Source organism: Rutidosis leptorrhynchoides, chromosome 3 (genome assembly GCF_046630445.1).
Source record: "Rutidosis leptorrhynchoides isolate AG116_Rl617_1_P2 chromosome 3, CSIRO_AGI_Rlap_v1, whole genome shotgun sequence".
Classification (NCBI taxonomy): domain Eukaryota; kingdom Viridiplantae; phylum Streptophyta; class Magnoliopsida; order Asterales; family Asteraceae; genus Rutidosis; species Rutidosis leptorrhynchoides.
Window position 1 is genome coordinate 3,423,145 of NC_092335.1, and position 22,319 is coordinate 3,445,463.

The 22,319-nt window shown below is 36.2% G+C and overlaps 2 protein-coding genes and 1 long non-coding RNA gene across 5 annotated transcripts; 1 reads left to right on the forward strand and 2 right to left on the reverse strand.

The window, feature by feature from the left end:
* The first annotated feature begins 2,628 nt into the window (after positions 1 to 2,628).
* LOC139895660 (CEN-like protein 1) lies at positions 2,629 to 3,644 on the forward strand. The gene is made up of 4 exons (XM_071878190.1): positions 2,629 to 2,814; positions 2,903 to 2,964; positions 3,112 to 3,152; positions 3,427 to 3,644. Exons 1-4 carry the CDS (start codon positions 2,629 to 2,631, stop codon positions 3,642 to 3,644), a joined length of 507 nt encoding a protein of 168 aa, XP_071734291.1.
* A 591-nt stretch (positions 3,645 to 4,235) lies between these two features.
* LOC139895661 (protein IQ-DOMAIN 24-like) lies at positions 4,236 to 9,043 on the reverse strand. Its single transcript, XM_071878191.1, has 3 exons — positions 8,615 to 9,043; positions 5,102 to 5,305; positions 4,236 to 5,014 (listed from the first exon to the last, which is right to left on the reverse strand). The coding sequence occupies exons 1-3, from the start codon at positions 8,918 to 8,920 to the stop codon at positions 4,496 to 4,498; spliced, it is 1,029 nt and encodes a 342-aa protein (XP_071734292.1). The 5' UTR covers positions 8,921 to 9,043; the 3' UTR covers positions 4,236 to 4,495.
* A 9,958-nt stretch (positions 9,044 to 19,001) lies between these two features.
* LOC139895662 (uncharacterized) lies at positions 19,002 to 20,341 on the reverse strand. Of its 3 annotated transcripts, XR_011775973.1 has the most exons (4): positions 20,274 to 20,341; positions 19,936 to 20,093; positions 19,777 to 19,845; positions 19,002 to 19,602 (listed from the first exon to the last, which is right to left on the reverse strand). It is a non-coding gene; the product is annotated as an uncharacterized lncRNA (long non-coding RNA). The 3 variants fall into 3 exon arrangements; XR_011775972.1 differs by having other exon boundaries at positions 19,936 to 20,335; XR_011775974.1 differs by having other exon boundaries at positions 19,002 to 19,608; positions 19,936 to 20,335.
* Positions 20,342 to 22,319: the final 1,978 nt, after the last annotated feature.

Genomic DNA, 22,319 nt, shown 5'->3' on the forward strand with positions numbered 1-22,319 from the left:
AGAAGGGATTATCACCAAAAAGCCCATTTTCTTGAACTTGTTTGCGTGAGAGCCCATAAAAAAAAAAGTTTGACAATTTGCCCTCGCAAGGAGCAAGATGCCTCTTGCTCCCTTGCGCCTTGCGTCCTTGTGACCTTAGTCACACTTGAGAGCAAGAAGCAAAGTGCATCTTGCTCCCAGGTGGAAGCAAGGTGCCTCTTGCTCCCTTGCTCCCATGTGGAAGCAAGGTGCATCTTGCTCCCTTGCTCCCAGGTGAAAGCAAGGACGCAAAGTGCATTTGCTTCCTTGCTTCCACCTGGGAGCAAAGGAGCAAGAGGCACCTTGCTCCCAGGTGGAAGCAAGGGAGCAAGAGGCACCTTGCTCCTTTCTCTCAAGTGTGACTAAGGTCGCAAGGACGCAAGGCGCAAGGGAGCAAGAGGCATCTTGCTCCTTGCGAGGGCAAATTGTCAAACTTTTTTTTATGGGCTCTCACGCAAACAAGTTCAAAAAAATGGATTTTTTGGTGATAATCCCATAAAAGAAGTCTTATATCCCTCCCGACACTTCAATCGATATTTTCCAGAGGTCCAGTTACCAAAATTAAAAACCCTAGATGCGTCGATTCATGGTAACTCGCATCGCATCTCCTTACTGACTTACTGTATCAACGATTCAAGGTAACTCGCGTCGAATCTCATCGCATCTGGTTACCGTATCAACGATTAAAGATATCAACGACTCAAGGTATCAACGATTCAAGGTATCAACGATTCATGGTATCAACGATTTAAGCCTAAGTCAGTTTTCAGTTTTGGTTGAGAATTGAGATACCCAAAATCTCCATTTTTTCATTTTCTTCAAAATAGGATGTATTTATAATTTAGTTTAATTAGGATATGTTAGTTTTGCTTGAGAGTATGGTTAATTTTTTTTTAATAATTTTGTTTTATACATTTTTTTTACAACAGATGGATAATTTATAATGTCTCTTTCACCGTTGCTAATTTTTTAATATATCTTTGATCAACAACTTTGTTCTATACATGTTTTTTTTTGTGTTTGTCATTAATTTTTATATATATAATTCGGATATTCGGATAATCCGAAATCCGAATCCGAAATTTCGAATATCCGAATTTCGGATATCCGAAATTTCGGATTCGGATTTCGGATGACTAAAATCACTATCCGAATTTTCGGATATCCGAATTTCCGGATATCCGGTTTTGAACACCCCTACTCATAACGCATATGTTAGTTAAATAGAAATTCTAATTTCACCAAGAAACACACTTTCTAACGCAAATAAAGTTTTGGTTATTACCTTCAAAATCAACTAGTGGTCTGGTTGGGACTTGGGAGAATGTGTTGATTTTTGTATAAATCTACTGCCTAAAAGTTCACCCAAAGTTGTTACCAAAGTAAGGCACTTATAGTCTCTTTTTGTATAGGCCCAACAAGAGTCAATGGGCTTCCCCCAAATTAAACTGTCCAAGAAGCTGTAAACCAGATTCCTCTACAAATCTACAATCAAGATATATTGTACTTACCTCAAGATCAAGATTGTAATTAAACCAGATTCCATTAAAATTTTAGATGTGAATTTGATGCATCTAAATGGTTTGGTAAAGCTAGAGAATCGCTTTATTGGTTACATCACTTCGAAGCTTATTCATCCGGAACTCGACACTTGTGACACTTTTGTGTTTGGTGGTTCACGTGTATAAATGAAATAATAATACGGAGGAGAAAGTTAAAGCGAAAAGGAATAAGACAAAATCGACGATGGACCAACTTCCATCCCATTATGTTGTCTTCTGTACTGGATGCAAGTTAACATTCCATTTATTAACATACCAGAATAAGTACATTTTCGACACCTGGCTTTAAGAATCCCATTTAGAGACATTGTTGCATATGCCTTGTATAGAAAGCTAGCATCCCCTTTCCACGTCTATCTATATCAATCATATGTTATACTTATATTCCTTTACACCACATTATTATTATATCATTCTCAACTGATGTATCCATTTATACGCGTATATGTAACACAACAGACATGTAAAAAGTGTGATTCCTATCAAACTAGAATCAGATGAAAGCTAGAATTCTAAAGATGATTCAGGTAGATGATATAATTATAACAGAACCTATCAACATATTTTAATTTCCTGATCATTAATTCTAGCTCTGGGATCCATAAGACTTGTTGATTGAAAGTTTAACGCTTTTCAGACTAAATAATGAAAAGGTGTAATTCACCAAGAACATAAAAGAGTATATATATGTCACAGGTGGGAAAATGGAATGGGGAAAGGCAGTAGTACCTTTATTCTTGATTTGCAATTGCAAGGTGTTCCTTTGCATCCAATAAGCCTTAGACATGAAAATTTCCTGATTTGGTAATATTATAAGGTAATGATGATTAATACGAGTAGAATACAACTTGAATATGGTAGTGAATCTTTTTAGCTCTTATGATTAACCCACCCAAACACTTCCCATTTTCATGCACCTGTCCTCCCACAGTTTTTGTGTCTATAAAAGGGACCTTAGACATTGTTTCAATATATAGCATACCATCTAGATAACAATTGATATTTACAGTTAAATATCTAAGTCACAGTAACTTTTGGTGGTATTAAAATGTCACTTGTAGTAGGAAGGGTGATAGGCGATGTTGTCGACCAATTCACACCAAGTTTGACAATGGATGTAACCTACAATTCTCATCACACGGTCTTTAATGGTCACGAGCTGAAGCCTAACATCATTACGTGTAAACCACATGTTCAAATTGGTGGTGTAGACATGAGATCTTCTTACACTCTTGTAACGCTCAATCTCTTTACAATTCATAAAAATATCTATATATAAGCATTCTTTGACATAATATTTCTTTTTCTTTTTTTACTTGAAGATCTTGACTGATCCGGATGCTCCAAGTCCAAGTGATCCTTACTTAAGAGAACATCTCCATTGGTTAGCATCATGAATTGAAGCTCTGCTTCCGCTTCTTCAATTTAAATTTTTTTTTTTTTTTTTTCCTTGCTATTACATAATTGTATAATCAAAATCAACTGAACAGCATTTGGCATAATGTGAGTTAATCAAACTCTTTTGTTTCAGGATCGTTACTGACATTCCTGGTACAACTGATGCTACTTTTGGTACGTCCTGCATAACTATATACTCGTATTAATATATTCGCGTACTTTAGATATTCGCTAGTACTAATTAAATATATGTCTTTATTCGAGGGTTGCCTTTATGGATGACTGTTTATGTATAAATATGTTTACTTTATGTTTAAAATACAAACAACAATGAATGATGCATAAAAATCATCCTTAAATACAACTCTACTAGTTGTTATGAATAAATCTGGTTTTATATATGCTAAATTATTTAAATTTTAAACTATATATTGACACATAATTACAGGAAGGGAGATTGTGAGCTATGAAAAACCAAATCCGGTGATAGGAATTCATCGATATGTATTCTTATTATTCAAACAACGAGCAAGGCAATCAGTGAGGCCACCGGTATCTAGAGATTGTTTCAATACTCGCGTCTTCTCTCAGCAAAACGACTTGGGCTTACCGGTTGCTGCTGTGCACTTCAATGCTCAAAGAGAAAATGCAGCCCGTAGACGTTAACTCATATTATTATTATTATTATACTCTGCATATATATTTATACACTTAAATAAAGACAATAAGACAGATAGTTTATACTTCTCGTAATGCACTTTTCATGTTTGTAATGTAAATATATTTGTTGTGTTCTACATACAAGTTTAATAAGTAATGCAGTGGTATTGTTTCCATTTTTTGTAATTTTCCAGTTCCAAAAAAATTTCTGTTGTTAATACTCAAAAACCAAACCATGTAACATTAAGCCAGAAACATTTTAAACTGGAATTTGGAACTTGAATAAATTAAATTCCATCAAAGTAGATTAATACTCAATGTACTCCCATGAATTGCAAGTAATAATATACTGTAATATGAAATGATTAAAACTGAAGAAATTCCATCGATAATTCAAGATTCTTAGTTTTCACATTGTTTGGATTAATAATAAATTTGCAACTGTGTCCCCAAAATTTTACCCTTAATGTAAAAGGCCACACTAAAGACAATATACCCAGAGTGTGAAGATTTGTGTGAGTTAGTCTTCCTTGATTATCTTACAGATTGGCTTGATTACAGCATATGATTTACCTTTTAACACAAATTACTTCACCTTGATTATCTTACAGATTAGTGAATGCAAGAAAAAAGTTGTACATACAAATTCATTTTGTGAACTCTGCTAGAACCGAAAGCCCTCTATACAGGCATGTTTCATCATATGTTTTAATTCATGAAACTAGGTATTAGATTCACCAAAATTATCTCATTTATTTTCTTACCAAAATGTAAACATTTACAGCATTAAGAACATCAAGACATAACAGCAAAACCAACCAACGCGACGCCATTATGGTTAATAAGTGAACACCACCTTACTTACTGAAACATCTCTCAGACCAGGTATCTGAATGAACCAAATAACGTCTCTGCCTTGGTGCACTGAGTGACCTCACCCTTGCTTGAGATGATTGTGTGCTGGCCATATAGTTTGGGTGACTTGGGTAGTATCCAAATATCCCCTGTGGGTATTCTTCACCTTTATTAGCTACACCAAACGGGCTTCTTTTGTGACCACTTCTGGGCCTAGACGATGCAGAATTCAACTGATGGTTTGTTCCAGGACTCTGTGCCACCTTTTCTGTTCCCCAATCTGAATCCAATGACGAAAGGTCAGTAGTGAAACGTGTGGTCATATTCGATTTCTGAGACTTTGTTGAAGTAGTGCTCTGTTTTGGCTTCCAAGTATCAACTTCAAGAATCTTGTCACTTTTATCATCACATTTGCTTGTCCAGGATGTATCCTCCATCCAACTGTCTAACCAGTTTGGCCCGTTTCTATGTTTTCGTTCTTCAACAAAAGAACCCTTCAAATAGGACATTGAGCTAGACCGCTTTGTTGTCAAGAAATCAGTATTTACTTCAGTAATGATTACATATATATAACATAAAAATAAAATAAAAAAGAAACAACTTTTTACCAGATGGTGGTGGGATCGCGAGGATTTGATGCTTGAATGAGGTGATGAGGAGGTGTAGGCTCGATTGGCAAGGGCTCGAGCCTGGAGACGAGCCATGGCTTGCATTCGTCGAAGCATGTCTGCGCTCTGTTTACGCACAATGTGGCCTCGCACAAGTGCCTGAAGCTTCACCAATCCTTTTAGTGCTTTCAGTGCTCTCCTAGCCTACACATTCAACAACCAATTTTAATTACCTGATGTAATTTCTTTTAGAACAGTAAATACATATATGTAGCAGATCGTAAATACATGTCTCAGGTAAAAATTTTAAACTCGCATAAAATTTTTTAGCGACTTAATCTCGTGCTACTAGATAAAAAACTCCTCAGTTTTACCAACTATTACAGAATCTAATTATATGGTTTTAACAATGGACCCTAGGCTTGGCTGTATCATCCAGGCCCCAGCATAAAGGTACTTGCTGTACAAATTAGTGTCATAAGTTTAATAATAATAAGATTAAAGCAGCAGTAGAATTAAAGCTAAAGCAATTATTAATAACAATAACATTTAGGGACAATAGTTTGGTACATGGAGTTTATAAGTATTTTATACTATCATATTATACTACCCCACTTTATTGGTTAAACAACCCCTTGTTCCCAATAAAGTGTATTTCAACATATTAAATGTACAAGTTCTCCGATCTACATTTAGGGACAATAAGGTTTTTCTTTCTAGACTATCCATAGATGGAATATTTGGTGTAGAATTGTAATCCCTTGAATTCAACAATTTGCTTGAAATTCAATGGGCCAATCAAAGCGCGACATGTGGCGCAACAATCACATGTGATTGAAAAAAATTGTCAATTTTTTTTTATTAATTTTTTTGTTCGATTTTTTTTTTTGAAAAAAATATATATATATATATTTTTAAATTTAACATGTCAAATTCAATCACACGTGATTGTAAAACCCAATCACATGTGATTCTGCATGTCAAATCCAATCACATTTAATTGAAAAAGACAATTTTCAAACTTTTTTTTTCTCGAAAGAAATTTTTTTCGATTTTTTTTAATTACATGTGATTGGATTTTACAATCACATGTGATTTAATGCATATCAAATCCAATCACATGTGATTGTCGCGCCGCATGTGGCACTTTGATTGGTCCTTTGAATCTCAACTTAAAAGTTGGATTCATTTGAATATTTCACTATTTGGTGTATACTATATCTTGCCGGATTATCACGTGATAATTCTCATACGATAGATAACATTTGTATGGGTTAAGTGTAAAATTTATACATTAACATCCATAGTTTAGCTTGTAGTAACATATTTGTCGTAACATTGTATGTATTTTTTGTTAGTTTTTTTTTTTTTGTTGAAAAGTAAACAATATAATAATAATAATAATTATTATTATTATTAAGATAAACAATTACAATAGATACAACTTGTGTGTATTTAAACTATTTATTGCTATCATATGTATTTTTTTGCTACTTGACTTGCATGTTAAGTGTGTATCAGGGGGCCATCGCAACAAGTTCATGCTACCAAATACATACAACAATAAAAAATGGAAAATTAAAAATTAAAGAGCTCGAACTCAACTCATTTTGAGCGTAATATATTAAACTCGGGCTTGGCTAGGCTCCTTTGTACTCTCCATATGTATAATACTCCGTAGTTATTATTATATACTCTATATTATATTATCATAAAGAATATTAATATTAATTATTAATTATATGTATATAAATGAAATGATTGTTTAGGCTTGCAAGCTTGTTTGAGCTCGGTATAAGAAGTTCTGGCTCATTTGCTAAACGATCTTTAACGTAAACTCAAGTTTGGGCTCGACTATTTTGAGCTCGGCTCAAATCGAGCTCTTTGACTAGCTTGGGAAAAGCTCAATTCATATACATCTACATCTCTACATAAAATGTAACTTTAAATACTCTATTGTATACTATAAACTTTATACTAGTACATTTACATTTCATCAATATGCAAAAAATATTTTTTCCAAATATTGTAGTTGTCATTTGCTAAAACAGATGATAATGAGTTACAGCTTGCTTTGTTCTGTTTTGTCATTAATAGAACTTTTTAAGTAAATTAATGGGTGTCAATATCGTTTATAATTGAAAAGGGAGCCAAATATTAAACAAAAACTTAAAAGACCAATACGTGCCTAGTTGCTTAAAGAGAAATGAAGTTGATATTGAGAAATGATAAGGATGGGTCCAAAATAGAAATTTTAAAAGTCAGGGGTGCTCTACCACCAATAAATGAAGTTGGTGGGACCCAATGTGTGAAACCAATTAAGATTCTTTATAGTTCGTACAGAGTAATTTTTAGAATTCAAAATTAATTTAACTTGGAACACACCCAAATCGGTTAAAGTACTATTCCATCCCCCACCACCAGATCTTAGAGAGTACTTGTGAAAAACCCGATTGCTTCGGATTAATTTGATAACACATTTTTAAGAGCAATTTGTTTTGATTTTTATAAATTCATTTAATTAATCGTTTAATGTGAATTAATGGGTCAAAATCTAATTTGACTATAAGGTCACTCCCTATTGTAACTAAACTATTCATCCTCTTAATCTTCCACATCAGCGCCACATCAACACCAATATCCTATAACTAACTCATAACTAAACACTCCCTATCATGGCTAAAACAATACTCCTCTTAATATACAACGTACAAGCAATAAAGCATTAAGTTCAACAATAAAAAAAAATCAGTGGGACCCACAATTCCTATAACTAACCTAAACACTTCCATTAAATCCATGGTGAGTGCGGGTAACTAACGCGAGTAATTAAGCCGTGCCTATGGTTCATTACGGGTAACTACGGGTAATAAGCGGATAATGACGGATAATGAAACCATAGGGAGTGGTCTAAACATCGATCAAAGTTAAAATTAGTCAACATTTTAACATAATTTAAATTAATACTATAGAGTTTTTGAATATAATGAACAATTTTAGACAATTATTTAAAAAAACATTTATGTTTAAGGTTTTATTCTATATTTACACATATAATTTTTGAATTTTAATAATAAAGTACGATACTATTAATCCTCGATTATTCTCCTAATTGTCAATTACTTCTTACGGTCCCGACCGATTAAACCCGAAATAGCAAATTTTGCAACCTTGCTTCTTACTACCACGGAGTATTAATTTAGCAGTGTTAATTATTAACTTTATTTTATTTGAAAAAAATCATCCAACTTGTAAAAAATAATTTATATTTGTATACATGTCAAAATTAATTCAAAAATGATCCAATTTAGAAGTTTTTTTTCTGCTTCTTTTTATTTTGAAAAGCCAGCTTTTATTAACCATCCAATTTATAAAATTTATTAGTAATATACAAAATAAAAAATAATAATTGTATTTACAAAAACTGATATTGATATTTGATATATACCATCAAATTCAAATTTTAATTTAATTTGAAACATACAAAGGGGAATCTAAAATTACAGGACGTACCAGGTAAGCCCGAAATGTCGATTGTATCTTAACGGCCGCCACTCCCCGCAACCGTTCACCGTCGTAATACGCTCTGCTACCGTAACCACCGCCGCTTGTCAATCTTACAACCTCCGCCGCTGCATGCGCCGCTGCATGCGCCGCCGCAAGAGCCGCCTCGGCTACAGCAGCCGTGGCTGCCGCCACTGCTATAGCGTGTTTGTTGTCATCAGATTGTTTTCCGTACGATTGATTTTCCGGTGGTGGTCTTTTAGAAGATTTTTTGCCACCGAAAAGAGACCGAAACCACTTAGTCGTTTTACCCATTAAACATAATCAACGCTTCTACTATCTATATTTGTATTTGGGAGAGTGATTTTGTTGTGAGCAAAAAATAAAAAATGGGAGAATGAAGAATGAGTAATGGGTTTAAAAACGCGGACTTGTGGGCACTGAGCAGTGAAGTATTTGGGCGCTAGTTCAAAATTTAGGGCCAATATTTGGGGTCTTTAAAAAAAAAAAAAAAAAAAAAAAAAAAAAAAAAATTGAGTACGACTTTTGTGACAGATCATGAATCAAGTTGTCGGTCCACACGGACTGACTAAAAACCCAACACAAGTCTTCAAAACTAAAAAACACAACATATTTAATTTAATTTATTCAATTTAATCAAACACTCTAAATGACATGGTTTATTTTTTTTAACGGGATATCTACATTGAATACTCTCATTTGTCACCCACACACGCGTTAAAAGAAAACTCATTTCGCGACGATGTTGGCAGCACCATTGAAGGTTGAGAAAACCCCCGGAGACCTTCTCAAATCGCATTGATATTCGCAGTACCATCAAAGGTTGGAAACTCCCTGTTTGGAGTGAGGATTGAACATGGTTTATTAATTAGATTTTTTTTTTTTGATTGTTCCTTGTATTATACCTTATATTACTAACAGCGTCCTTCGAATTTTTTTTTACCTTTGAAATCCTTTACTTACCAAAAATTTGCAATCAACATCCCCGTCTAACTTTCATTAAATAAGTTTGTTAAGTCATTACATGTGAGGGTAAATTCGTCTTTTGGCCCCTCAACTTCATCTTCATCTTCGTCACTAACACATTATAAATAAAAAAAATTCAAACACAAAAAAACTCAAAATCCAATCCAAAACCTCCAAATCCAAATACTTATTTTTCTTTTTTTTTGAAATTCATACCTAACATACATTTTTTCTTAAAAGATCATAAACCCTAAGTTAACTAATCAATCAAAATCAAACACATAAAAAAACTCAAATTTATAAAGAGAATACACAAAATCATTATGTAAACCAACCTACCAATAAATTTTAAAGCTTTTAACTGTATTTTCAACTCGCTCAATCATCAGAGTTGAGTCTCTAACATAAAATCCATCGGAGTTTTATGTACTCGCTTCCCAGCGAGGTTTCATGAAATTTGTTGGTTCTTTGTCAAGAAATTTAAAATTGCAACTAAAAGAAACAAAATTGTAAGCTGTCACAATAAAATAACTTGAACCTTTTCAATTAAATAAACAAGATTTTGTAACACAAACCAAATTAACGACATGTATCACCAGCTTCAAAGTAACAATCCAAAAAAAATTATTACATAATCAAACAAAATCAGATTTCAAAAATAGCATGATAATTAAACATCAACAATATGTATTAGTGTATTACCAAATTTAAATTTTTTTTCAATTCAAGAAATTAAAAACGAATATATAGTAAATTATTGCTATATAAGTTTACCAGATCGATATGGGTGTATTACCACATTGATATTGCTATATAAGTGTACGAAAGGATGATTTTTTATGATCGATTCGCTTAAAGCTCCACTTTACCCGTGATTTAGATTTAGATATGAGAAAATGAGGGAAACTAAGAATTAAGGATCTAATTGATTGAAATATGAGGGGTTATAAAGAGATTTAGAAACGTTGAATTTGGAGAGTGTGTGATTTAGTAATGTATTTATTGACCATATTTACAATTACGATTTTACATATGAAGATGTCGACCATATGGTTTTATGTTAATTGGTTGAAGATTCAGATGAAAATTCAGATGGGGATGAAAATGTGAAACGACCCGGCCCTTCGTAATCCGGCCCATTTTTTCTTCTTCTTTATAATACTTTAATATTATTAACATTTAGGTCCCAACTATGTTTCAAAAACATCTTCATTACGATAGTAAGTTTAATCAACTTTAAAACATACACGACATAAGTTGAAATACAAAACGGGCATACAACTCACGACCCGTTTGACATAACCAAAAGGTAATCCATGACCCGACTATTTTACTTTTCAACAAAATCGAGCATGGTGATTGGGAACGCTACCCAATCCTAATCAAAAGTCTAAAGCACAATCTTCTAAAGCAACCCGCAACACTAGTCCCCATGCTTACCCAAGCCGCCGCCACCATGCGAACCTATAAAAATGTAAACAACGAGAGGGTAAGCTAACGCTTAGTGAGTGAGAATATACTACATACATATATATGCATAAAATGGACACGCCACACAATAATAATCAAATATCACATACCGGAGCATTCAAGCATAAAAGCAAGCTAATCTAAGCATATCGTACGATCGCTATACAACAAGCTAAATAATATCAACAATGTATGTACACCAACAACGATATGTACAACGCCAATAAGCTACACCCGAAGGGTTAGCTACATCACAACAATACATCAATATATATATATATATATATATATATATATATATATATATATATATATATATATATATATATATATATATATATATATATATATATAAAACAAAGCGTAACCGCCCAAGGTTAACCCCTTAACCCAATACCAAATGAAGATTGGCCGAAACTACATGAGCCTTAGTAAATCCGCACCACACGCGACTACTATCTTCATTACCATCACAACATCGAGGTTGGCCGAAACTACACGAGCCTTAGTGAATCCGCACCACACGTGAACACTACCTCAATAAGATGACCGAATCTACACGCGTCATCGTGAATCCGCACCACACGTGACTCACATTCCAAATCAAAACTCACGCCATCGGGATTATAAAAATCCACATCATCGGGGTTACTCAACAGCAATTCATACCAATCCCACGCCATCGGGATTATAAAAATCCACATCATCGGGGTTACTCAACCGCAACTCATACCAATCCCACGCCATCGGGATTATACACATCCACATCACAAGCCCATGTGATAACGTACACACAAAATGTGCACTTCGCCAAAGGTGGTCAACCAAAACGCACAACCGTGCCAATTGGACCTATTACACAAGTCCATCAAATCCACCTACATGTGAAGTGAGCTCTATAGCCGAGGATCACTTCACCCAACCCGCACCCATCCTATATATACATATGCACATAGTATATTGACACTCACCTTGATGAAGATGCACTTGATTCAACTTGGGAGAACTCTGTCACCTGCATTTGTTGATGTGGATGTAACTTATCCCACATGGATATATATATATATATATATATATATATATATATATATATATATATATATATATATATATATATATATATATATATATATATATATATATATATATATATATATATATATAGGGGCAGTATTAGCCGATATATATTATAACAAATCTTATACATATTTAGTCATCACTTGTATAGAAAGTTATATTAAGTCAAACATGTAATAGTTAGTAATGATATCATATCCCTATTATGCAGGATAGTTTGTCGGCTAAAGGTAGGGATTCTCATTGTATATATACGACAGAATGAATGGAATGAAAGCATCCAAGATTATTTTAACTCACATGGTATCAGGCCATCACATCTCCATTCTCTCTGTCGACTTTCTTCTTCTTCTCCTTTGCTTTTCTGCACAAACAAAACAACAATCATGAATGAAAAATTTCATCCTGCACTTTCAATATCAAATATCAAAAACCTTATCCCTATTACTCTTGAAATCGACAAATCACAATACAATTCTTGGGCTCATCTATTCAAGTTGCACTGCAGGGCCTATGATGTTATTGATCACATCGTTGCACCTGCTGCTGATGTATCTTCTTCCACCACTGATTCTTCTGCTGACACCACCACCAAAACTGCGTTGTGGTATCGATTAGATGCACTCGTCCTTCAATGGATCTACGCCACGATTTCCAATGATTTGATGAATCAAATTATTGAAGATGAATCCACTGCAGAAAATGCTTGGACTCGATTGCAAAACCTCTTCCAAGACAACAAAAACTCTCCTGCACTTTATCTTCAACGGCAATTTAACACCATCCGTCTTGATGATTTTCCTAATTGTGCTGCTTACTGCCAGGAAATAAAGGTATTGGCTGATCAACTTCGAAACGTTGGTGATAAAGTCACCGACGATCGAATGGTTCTCCAATTGATTGCCGGATTGAACGATAATTTTGATACGGTGGGTACGTACTTCACTCAAATGGATAAGCTTCCTTCATTCTATGATGCTCGCTCGAAGCTTATCCTGGAAGAAACACGCAAGAAGAAACAAGCTATCAACAATTCATCCATCACCGACACTGTTCTCATCGCTGCTACAAATCCCAATCCCAAGCCTTCAAATACTCCTGAACCCACACAACCCACTGATCGGCAGATCAATTACAACTTCCAATACAATAGCAACCGTGGTCGTGGTGGTCGTGGGTCTAATAGGCATCGAGGCAGGAGCAATCGAGGACGAGGTCGTCCATTTTCCCCAAATCCATCTCCTCAATGGTCTGGATATCCTCCCTGGATGTTCGCATCTCCTCATTGGACTACTAATCCTTCATGGACTGCTCCACCATGCCCGTATCCCACTAGTACTTGGGTCAGGCCCAACAACAACTCCCACATTCAATCCACACAGGCTGGGATTTTGGGTCCGAGGCCATCACAGGCCCATTCGGCTACTGGATCAGCTTCTGGTTATTACCCAACAGATTTGGATCAAGCTTTGCACACAATGACGCTTAATCCCCCTGACGATACATGGTACATGGACACCGGGGCTACTTCTCACATGACCGCATCTTCAGGTAATCTCGAGTCTTATTATCCCTTAAGGCAACGTCACAATATTGTTGTCGGTAATGGTCATGGTATGCCAATTCATGGGTTCGGTCATTCTACCCTTTCCAACTTATCTCGTCCACTTTACTTACAAAATATCCTACACTCACCCAATCTAATTAAAAATCTTGTATCTGTTCGTCGTTTATCAACTGATAACAACGTTTCTTTGGAATTTGATCCTTTTGGTTTTACTGTGAAGGATTTCCCGCAGGGCACGCCGGTTCTGAGATGTAACAGTACAGGCGATCTTTATCCTATTACCAACTCCGTGCTGCATCACCTATCTAAACCTTCTACATTTGCTGCTTTTTCTCAAGACATATGGCATCACCGTCTTGGACACCCAGGCGATGAAGTCTTACGTTCTCTTAGTAATAAAAAGTTTATTTCTTGTAATAAACTGTCTTCGAATTCTGTTTGTCAATCTTGCGTTTTTGGAAAACAAATAAAGTTACCATTTATTTCTTCATCTTCTAGTACTTTATCTCCTTTTGATATTATACACAGTGACTTATGGACATCACCGGTTCCTAGTACTGCTGGACACCGTTATTACATACTTTTCTTAGACAATCATTCTAATTTTTTGTGGACATATCCTCTTATACATAAATCTGATGTTTTTCCCACATTTCTTGCATTCTCAAAATACATTCAAACACAATTTGGTAAACCTATTAAAAGCTTTCAATGTGATAATGGAACTGAATATAATAACAAACACTTTCATCAATTTTGTGAACAAAATGGAATGCAATTTCGTTTTTCCTGTCCCTACTCGTCCCCACAAAATGGGAAATCCGAAAGAAAAATACGCGCTATAAACAACATTATGCGAACCATTCTATCCCACGGCTCTATTCCGTTAAATCTGTGGCCTCATGCACTCCAAATGGCCACATACCTCTTAAACATATTACCTACAAAAACACTCAGTCTTCGCTCTCCTACCGAATGTCTCTACAAACGTATTCCATCCTACTCTCACTTACGCACTTTTGGGTGCTTATGTTACCCACTTCTACCTTCGCACACTCTCAATAAACTCCAACCACGTTCCATTCCATGTGTCTTTCTAGGATATCCATCTAACCATCGTGGCTATAAGTGTTATGATCTAACATCTCGAAAATTCATTGTTTCTCGAAATGTCATATTCGATGAAACTCAATTTCCTTTCACAACAATCAAACCATCAAGTCCTCCCAACTATCAAAGTCTAACTGATGCAGTTCATCCATCTTTTTATACACCACACCTTTTCTCCAAACATTCGGTTGATTCACCATCTCCTACGGCCCATTCTACTGACTCCAGCCCAACTCACACTACTACTGTCTTTCCTACTGAGTTCACTCCACAACCTACTTCTCCTACTGGGCCATCTACCGAGCCTATTCCACCACCCATCTCACCTACGGCCCAATCATCTGCCACCCAATCACCTATCAACTCTCCACATCCAAACTCATCTACTCCTACTTTGACTCATTCTGATCATGCCTCGACCGTTCCATCTGGAAATAATAACTCACCCACTGACCAAAATACGCCACCCCCTACCCGTACTATTATCACTCGTAGCATGCAAGGTATCTACAAACCAAAGGTTCCCTTTAATCTCTCTTCACTCACCTCTATCTCTCCTATTCCTCGCACACCGAAAGACGCTCTCTCCGACCCAAATTGGTACATGGCCATGGCCGATGAGTACAAAGCCTTAATGGATAATAATACTTGGGTGCTTGTTCCGCAGACACCTGACATGCATGTTATTCGTAGTATGTGGATCTTTCGGCATAAATTGAAATCTGATGGTTCCCTTGAACGATACAAAGCCCGTCTAGTAGGCGATGGGAGATCACAGACTGTTGGCATCGATTGTAATGAGACATTCAGTCCGGTTGTCAAACCGGCTACCATTCGACTTGTGTTGTCTATTGCCCTCTCAAAATCTTGGAATATCAATCAACTAGATGTAAAAAATGTCTTCCTACATGGCTCGCTTAATGAAACAGTATATATGTATCAACCTTACGGGTTTCGAGACTCTACAAAACCAGATCACGTCTGTTTATTGAAGCGATCATTATATGGGCTGAAACAAGCTCCTCGTGCATGGTACCAACGGTTCGCCACCTTTGCCTCATCTATTGGTTTCCATCACAGCCATTCAGACCATTCTCTTTTTGTGTATACTAGTGGAAAAGAAACTGCATATTTATTACTCTATGTCGATGATATTATACTAGTTACATCTTCAAATTCGCTACATACCACCCTAATGTCTTTATTTGCAAAGGAATTTGCCATGAAGGACTTGGGACCTCTCAGCTACTTTTTGGGAATTTCGGTCATAAAAAATGAACACGGACTATTTTTAAGCCAAGAAACATATGCCGAAGACATTATCAGCAGGGCCGGAATGACCAGTTGCAAATCCATTAAGACGCCGGTCGATACAAATGGTAAAATGAGTACAAACGGCCCCTCATACTCAGATCCAACCGAATTCCGAAGCTTAACTGGCGCGCTTCAATATTTAACCTTCACCAGACCCGACATTTCCTATGCAGTTCAACAGATTTGTTTACACATGCATGATCCGAAAGAGTGTCACATGCAAGCCTTGCGTCGTATTATCCGGTATATTCGCGGTACTATATCTCATGGGTTACAGTTGACAAAGAGCTCCATTTCATCCTTAACTTCTTATACAGATGCCGATTGGGGTGGGTGCCCCAACACACGCCGATCCACCTCCGGCTACTGCGTATTCTTGGGAGGTAATTTAGTGTCGTGGTCAGCTAAACGCCAACCTACCGTTTCTCGCTCAAGCGCCGAGGCTGAATATCGAGGTGTAGCTAATGTTGTGTCCGAATCCTGTTGGCTTCGAAATGTTCTCTTGGAACTTCGTTGCCCCATCTCCAAAGCTACTATTGTTTTTTGTGACAACGTTAGCGCCATTTTTCTCTCTGGTAATCCCGTGCAACATCAACGCACAAAACACATAGAAATGGATATACATTTTGTTCGTGAAAAGGTCGCATGTGGCCAAGTTCGTGTTCTTCACATTCCGACACGGTTTCAGATCGCTGATATCTTTACTAAGGGTTTACCTCGTGTACTATTTGAAGAATTCAGAACCAGTTTGAACGTCCGCTCGCTCTCCCGTTCAAACTGAGGGGCTGTATTAGCCGATATATATTATAACAAATCTTATACATATTTAGTCATCACTTGTATAGAAAGTTATATTAAGTCAAACATGTAATAGTTAGTAATGATATCATATCCCTATTATGCAGGATAGTTTGTCGGCTAAAGGTAGGGATTCTCATTGTATATATACGACAGAATGAATGGAATGAAAGCATCCAAGATTATTTTAACTCACAGGCAGGATCAATGGGGAAGTAACCAATCGGGGGAAGCGGGGGGAAGCAAAATTTTTTTTTTTTTTTTTTTTTTTTGAAATTTTTTTTTTCCGGCATCAAGATCACACGAAAATATGAACATTTAGAAGAGACACTTCGTGATGAATGTTATTATTTAGGCGGGAAAACGATCGAAAAAAATAACATTCAAGATAATATTGTTCGTGAAGAATATGAACGTTTTTTTTTTCATGTTTTGTGAAGTAAAATTTAGCCCGATTTAGAGTTTAGGGTTTAGGGTTTAGGGTTTAGTGTTTTGGGTTTATTCCATAAACCCAAAACAACAAACCCTAAACCCTAAACTCTAAACCGTTCGTGTTAAAAACTCAATCTAAATCCTAAATCTAAACCCCAAATCTAAACCCTAAACCCTAAATTTCTAAACCCTAATATCTAAACCCTATAAACCCTAATATCTAAACCCCAATAGCTAAAACCTCAAAATACGCTCGAAAAACACGATAATTGTTATATATTACTTCTTCGAGCGTTTTCCCGCCAAAATAAAAACATTTATCACAAAGTGTCTCTACTAAATGTTCATATTTTCATCTCATTTATAATGTTCGTGAACAAAGTTTTTTCAAAAAACGAAAAAAAAAAAAAGTTTTTGCTTCCCCCCGAATGGTTAGATCCTACCAATATATATATATATATATATATATATATATATATATATATATATATATATATATATATATATATATATATATATATATATATATGCTATGCTATGCTGAAGTATTAGTATTACCCGAGCTGAGTCAATTAGTTGTTCACCCATTAAACCCGAAGGTGAAGAACAGCCCATCTCGTTTCCATTCATTCACCACAGCGCAAGTAGAAAGGTTAATGACCTGTAATCCGAGTAAATTCTCCCTCCATGTTTCTTTCTTGTTTACGGCCTTTGTTTGGGATACTGTAACATTTGTTTTGGTTCCGAGCATGTTCGCATTGGAAGTCTACGATCACGGATTTGCAAATGATTGAGATGAGAGTTTTGGTTCCTGCGTCATTGGTGTATATTTTAAACATTATCATATGGCTGTAACTATGGGAGCATTTAAGTTAGCTAACTAGAGCTACTTTATATTTTGTGCTTTAACTTTCGTACGTATTACTCTGCAATGAAGCATCTTTGACATCCAAAAAGTTGTACTCCGTAATAAAATGTGGATTTCACTTTTTCATTTGATTTTAAAATCCGAAAATACAAGGACTTGAGCAAATTTCATTCTTTATTGTATTTTCTTAAGAGATTCGTTATGTTAATCGCAGACCAAACTGAAGATGTTTCACCTCTACAGTTGTAACCATCATTTATTAGGCAGCAAGAAATTAATCTTTTTTCACAAAAGATAACCTGTTCTATGCATATATATATATATATATATTTTTTTTTTGAACGACGATCTTTTGGTATCAGTAAATCATTTATTTTAAAGACATTCATCATTTGGGTAGTGTTCCGTAAACGAATCCGGTAAAACCTTAGGTCAATATATACCATTTCAATTGTTTTAAAGAGAATCACGTGATCTCTAAGGATTAAACTCATAACCTCTGTTTATCCCATGACTCAAAGTAGGAGGAACCGTTGGGCTATGCCTGCAAGTATTGTTCTATGCATGTATTATACTCCGTATTATATATAGATAGATATAGCTATTGCATTTTGCATTTACCATGAAAACACAAGATATAAACCCCTATATAATGAATAACCCTGCAACACAATACAAAAGGAGAGAACAATCCGATTATATATTCTCGAACTACGTTCACTTCCACCAGTCACCTCATGTCTTGCAGCCAGGCTCGTCATTGTTAAAAAAAAAAAAAAAAAAAAAAAAAAAAAAAAAAAAAAAAAAAACCAATCTCTGTGAAGTCGCTCTGGAAAATGTCCGGCACATGAACCAAATCAGGTGCTTTCTCACCACCACCACCACCACCACCTGCACAAGAGTCGCTGTATGAACCCGAACCACTTGCTTTAAAACTGTTGCTTCTTCTGGTTGGCCCGCAACCATCTGACCAGAACTCGACGGTTTTTCCTCTGATCCATTGTTATCAATCATTAATTCATACCCTTTCATCATATCATTTGTTGAATCATCTGGTGTTGTACTGCCTGATTACCACGAACTTGAGAGGACAACTGTTGGTGGTACTTTTGGTTCTGATTCTGGTTCTGTTGGACTTGGAATATGCCACTCGCAAACCGCTGGTGGTCACCTGGAATTTTACCGTTGTTATTCGGTATGGGCTGACCTTGAAATGGAGATCTGTTAATGAAAGAAGGCGAGGGATCCTGTCGGGAATTTGAATTTATCATCGTCTGTTTCATCAGGGTATTCTGGTAATTTGAGAGTGCTTGGCTGCTGAGTGCTGCCCACTTGAAAATTATTCATCGAGCTATTAACTCCATGTTGTAATTACTGCAACTTAACCAGCATGATAATCAAAATGAATACTTATGCAACTACTACACAAACATAGTTTAATAATACTCACATAAGGCGAGGCATCCTGACAAATGTACGTTTTTTAAACCTAAATCACTTTTTTCCAGTCATGTAATCTCGTACGCATATCCAAGAAAAGTAGAATACCTGAGGAGCAAGCAGTCGACGAGGAAGAAGCTCCTCATGGCGCCAACAACAGAATTCCCAGCTTAGTATCTGAAACAGATTTATAACAGTATTATTAATACTGGATCAAAACAGAGTACCAGATGAAGTAGTAAATTAGATTTCAGATGTATTTTCAACCTCATGAACCACACGAAGTTGCTCATAAACACTATCTTGGATTGCTTTTCCAGAAGAAAATCTACATTCCCTAGGTGAGTCTAATAACCAAACTTCATCAACAACACCATTACCAAACTTTATTTCATTAAGCCTTGGCAGTATTTCAAAGGCAGCCTCTGTTAAAATTAACCAAAACATTATTATTATTATTTTTTTTTTTTTGAAAAAAAAACAACATAGTTGCCTGATTTGATCCAGATTATAAGATAAAGATTAAATATACATGAGTAAGACTAAAGTTTCACTTTTTGAGCAAATTGGTTGCCTGAGATAATCCCAGATTATAAGATACATACCAAATCCTCTTCCAAATTTTGACCTACAGATGCTACAATACCACACGTCGTAAATAAGTAAACAAAAATGTTAACACCTATTTCCTTATGAGGTAAGGCTTAGTGTGTCAACACAATACTAGAAGTAATCTAGCTTTAGGTGGGCGGAGTGTTGCCGATTGATTTTTACCCTTGGGAAATAATCCCTGCAGACCCGGTTCACAAGTGTAGAAACTTGTGGGGTGGCTTAATCAATCTGTCGTCCGTAGAGTGTAAAAGTTCTAGCCGGATGACTTCTAGTGAGAGAAAGTAGAGAGAGAGAGAGAAGTGAAGTCTCAGCTTTCAAAGTTGCCAGAATGTCTGAACTGTGTAAAATGACGACCCAAGGGGTCTATTTATAGTGTTAGATCCACCAGATTGCTCGGGGACACGTGTCAGATGATGATACGTTCTGTTACTTGTGATCCGAAATTTACGCTGAAGATGGCGTTCTCCGGCCAGGGCTTACGCGCTAGGCGGCCTTCAGGGCTTACGCATGACGGAGCAGCCTGTACAACGGAGAACGCTGGACGGATAACTCCACAAAACTGTTGTTTCCAGCCTTCCTGACGCTACTTTCATGCAACCATTATGCCTTTTATGCGTGTATACGATAGGATACACCATTAAGTCCCCCCAGTTTAATGACTTAAGCATTTGAAAAATGTTTAAGTTATTAAACTTTTGATAACGCATGCCAAACTAGCCTGCTCATTGCCCACTTGCATCGGGGAAAACATTACAGGCATTAAATGTAGACGAATTTTACTGACGCTGTTATGATTAATTTTGCACGGTTGAGATCCTCCACGCGCCTCCAGCTGTAAAAAGTGTTATTTCGTACCCCACGTTCAAACTCACCCGTACACGTGTCTTAATCGTGGCCATAAAAATTGCATCGATGAACTCCTATATGAACCGTCATAACCCTTTTACCCTCACTTTTTTACCTTTGCCAAGATCTGAAAAGCATATTTCTCCCCAAATCTTCATCGCATTCTTTAATTTTCAACTTTTTAAGGTTTAGCATCTTTCCAAGGTCAGTTATACTTCATCCTTCTGCTATTTTCTTCTTATTGATATCTTTTTACTGTATTATCATGGCTTCTACTCCAAGTACTGGCCAAGAACACGCAAAGCCTTCTTCGTCAAATACCGCTGACATTCCAGAAGTTAGCACGATGGCGTCATCATTGACAAGTGAATACTTAGATGGGTTAAAGATTGCCTTCCGCCATCTTAATCAATACAACCCTGTTCTTCCCACCAACAAACAAACTGCTGACAACCCTCCTGACGAAAAAATTACTTTATACGCTTTACAAATTACTCACGGCAACCTCCGTGTTCCCCTTACTAACTTTCTTCTTCGTCTTCTTAGATATTATAAGGCCTGTCTTAGTCAGATGCATCCCCATGGCCTTCAAAAAATCATCCTTTTTGAAATGTACTGCAATGCTATTAATATAAAGCCTCGTATTAAAGTTTTTATCTCCTTGTTTAGAATTCGCACAATTAGTGACTGCTGGCTTACAATTGATAGTAAGCGAAATACTCATTTTGTTGGTACAAATAGAGTTTCAAATTTGAAGGACTGGAAAAGTCCATTTTTCTTTGTTGATGAGACTGTTATTCCGGAGGAGTACTCCGTTGTCCGGGAATGGGGTGCTATTGATGCTGGTGTAGGAAAGGGTGTGAAGATTTCTGCCGCAGAGCAGCGGATAGTAAATAGCTTGAAAGAGCTCCGCCTTCCGCCCAGATCATACGAAAGGTATGAGGGAATTCTTGTACTATGCAAAGTGAGTCGAGAATGGCCGAGCACTTCTGTGCCAGTACTTCGTGAGAAAAACCAGGGTAGGATGTGATATGATCATCCTATTATATATATAAATGTGTTTCTACTGCTTGTCATGTTTGCTTATATTGCTGTTCATGTTCAATTTTTGCAGCCAACTCCGTGATGCAGGTTCGTTCTGCTCTTTTATCCGTTGATCTTGATGATGACGTGGAGGTCACTGCTCGTGATAA

Bases quoted from the DNA above. Each gene is read 5' to 3' on its own strand.
- LOC139895660 (XM_071878190.1), top strand. From the start codon at position 2,629: ATGTCACTTGTAGTAGGAAGGGTGATAGGCGATGTTGTCGACCAATTC. The intron at 2,965-3,111 runs GTTAGCATCATG...CTTTTGTTTCAG, and splicing joins TTAAGAGAACATCTCCATTG to GATCGTTACTGACATTCCTG. The intron at 3,153-3,426 runs GTACGTCCTGCA...ACATAATTACAG, and splicing joins TACAACTGATGCTACTTTTG to GAAGGGAGATTGTGAGCTAT.
- LOC139895661 (XM_071878191.1), bottom strand. From the start codon at position 8,920: ATGGGTAAAACGACTAAGTGGTTTCGGTCTCTTTTCGGTGGCAAAAAA. The intron at 5,306-8,614 runs GTACGTCCTGTA...TTGAATGTGTAG, and splicing joins CGACATTTCGGGCTTACCTG to GCTAGGAGAGCACTGAAAGC. The intron at 5,015-5,101 runs GTAAAAAGTTGT...TTGACAACAAAG, and splicing joins CGCGATCCCACCACCATCTG to CGGTCTAGCTCAATGTCCTA.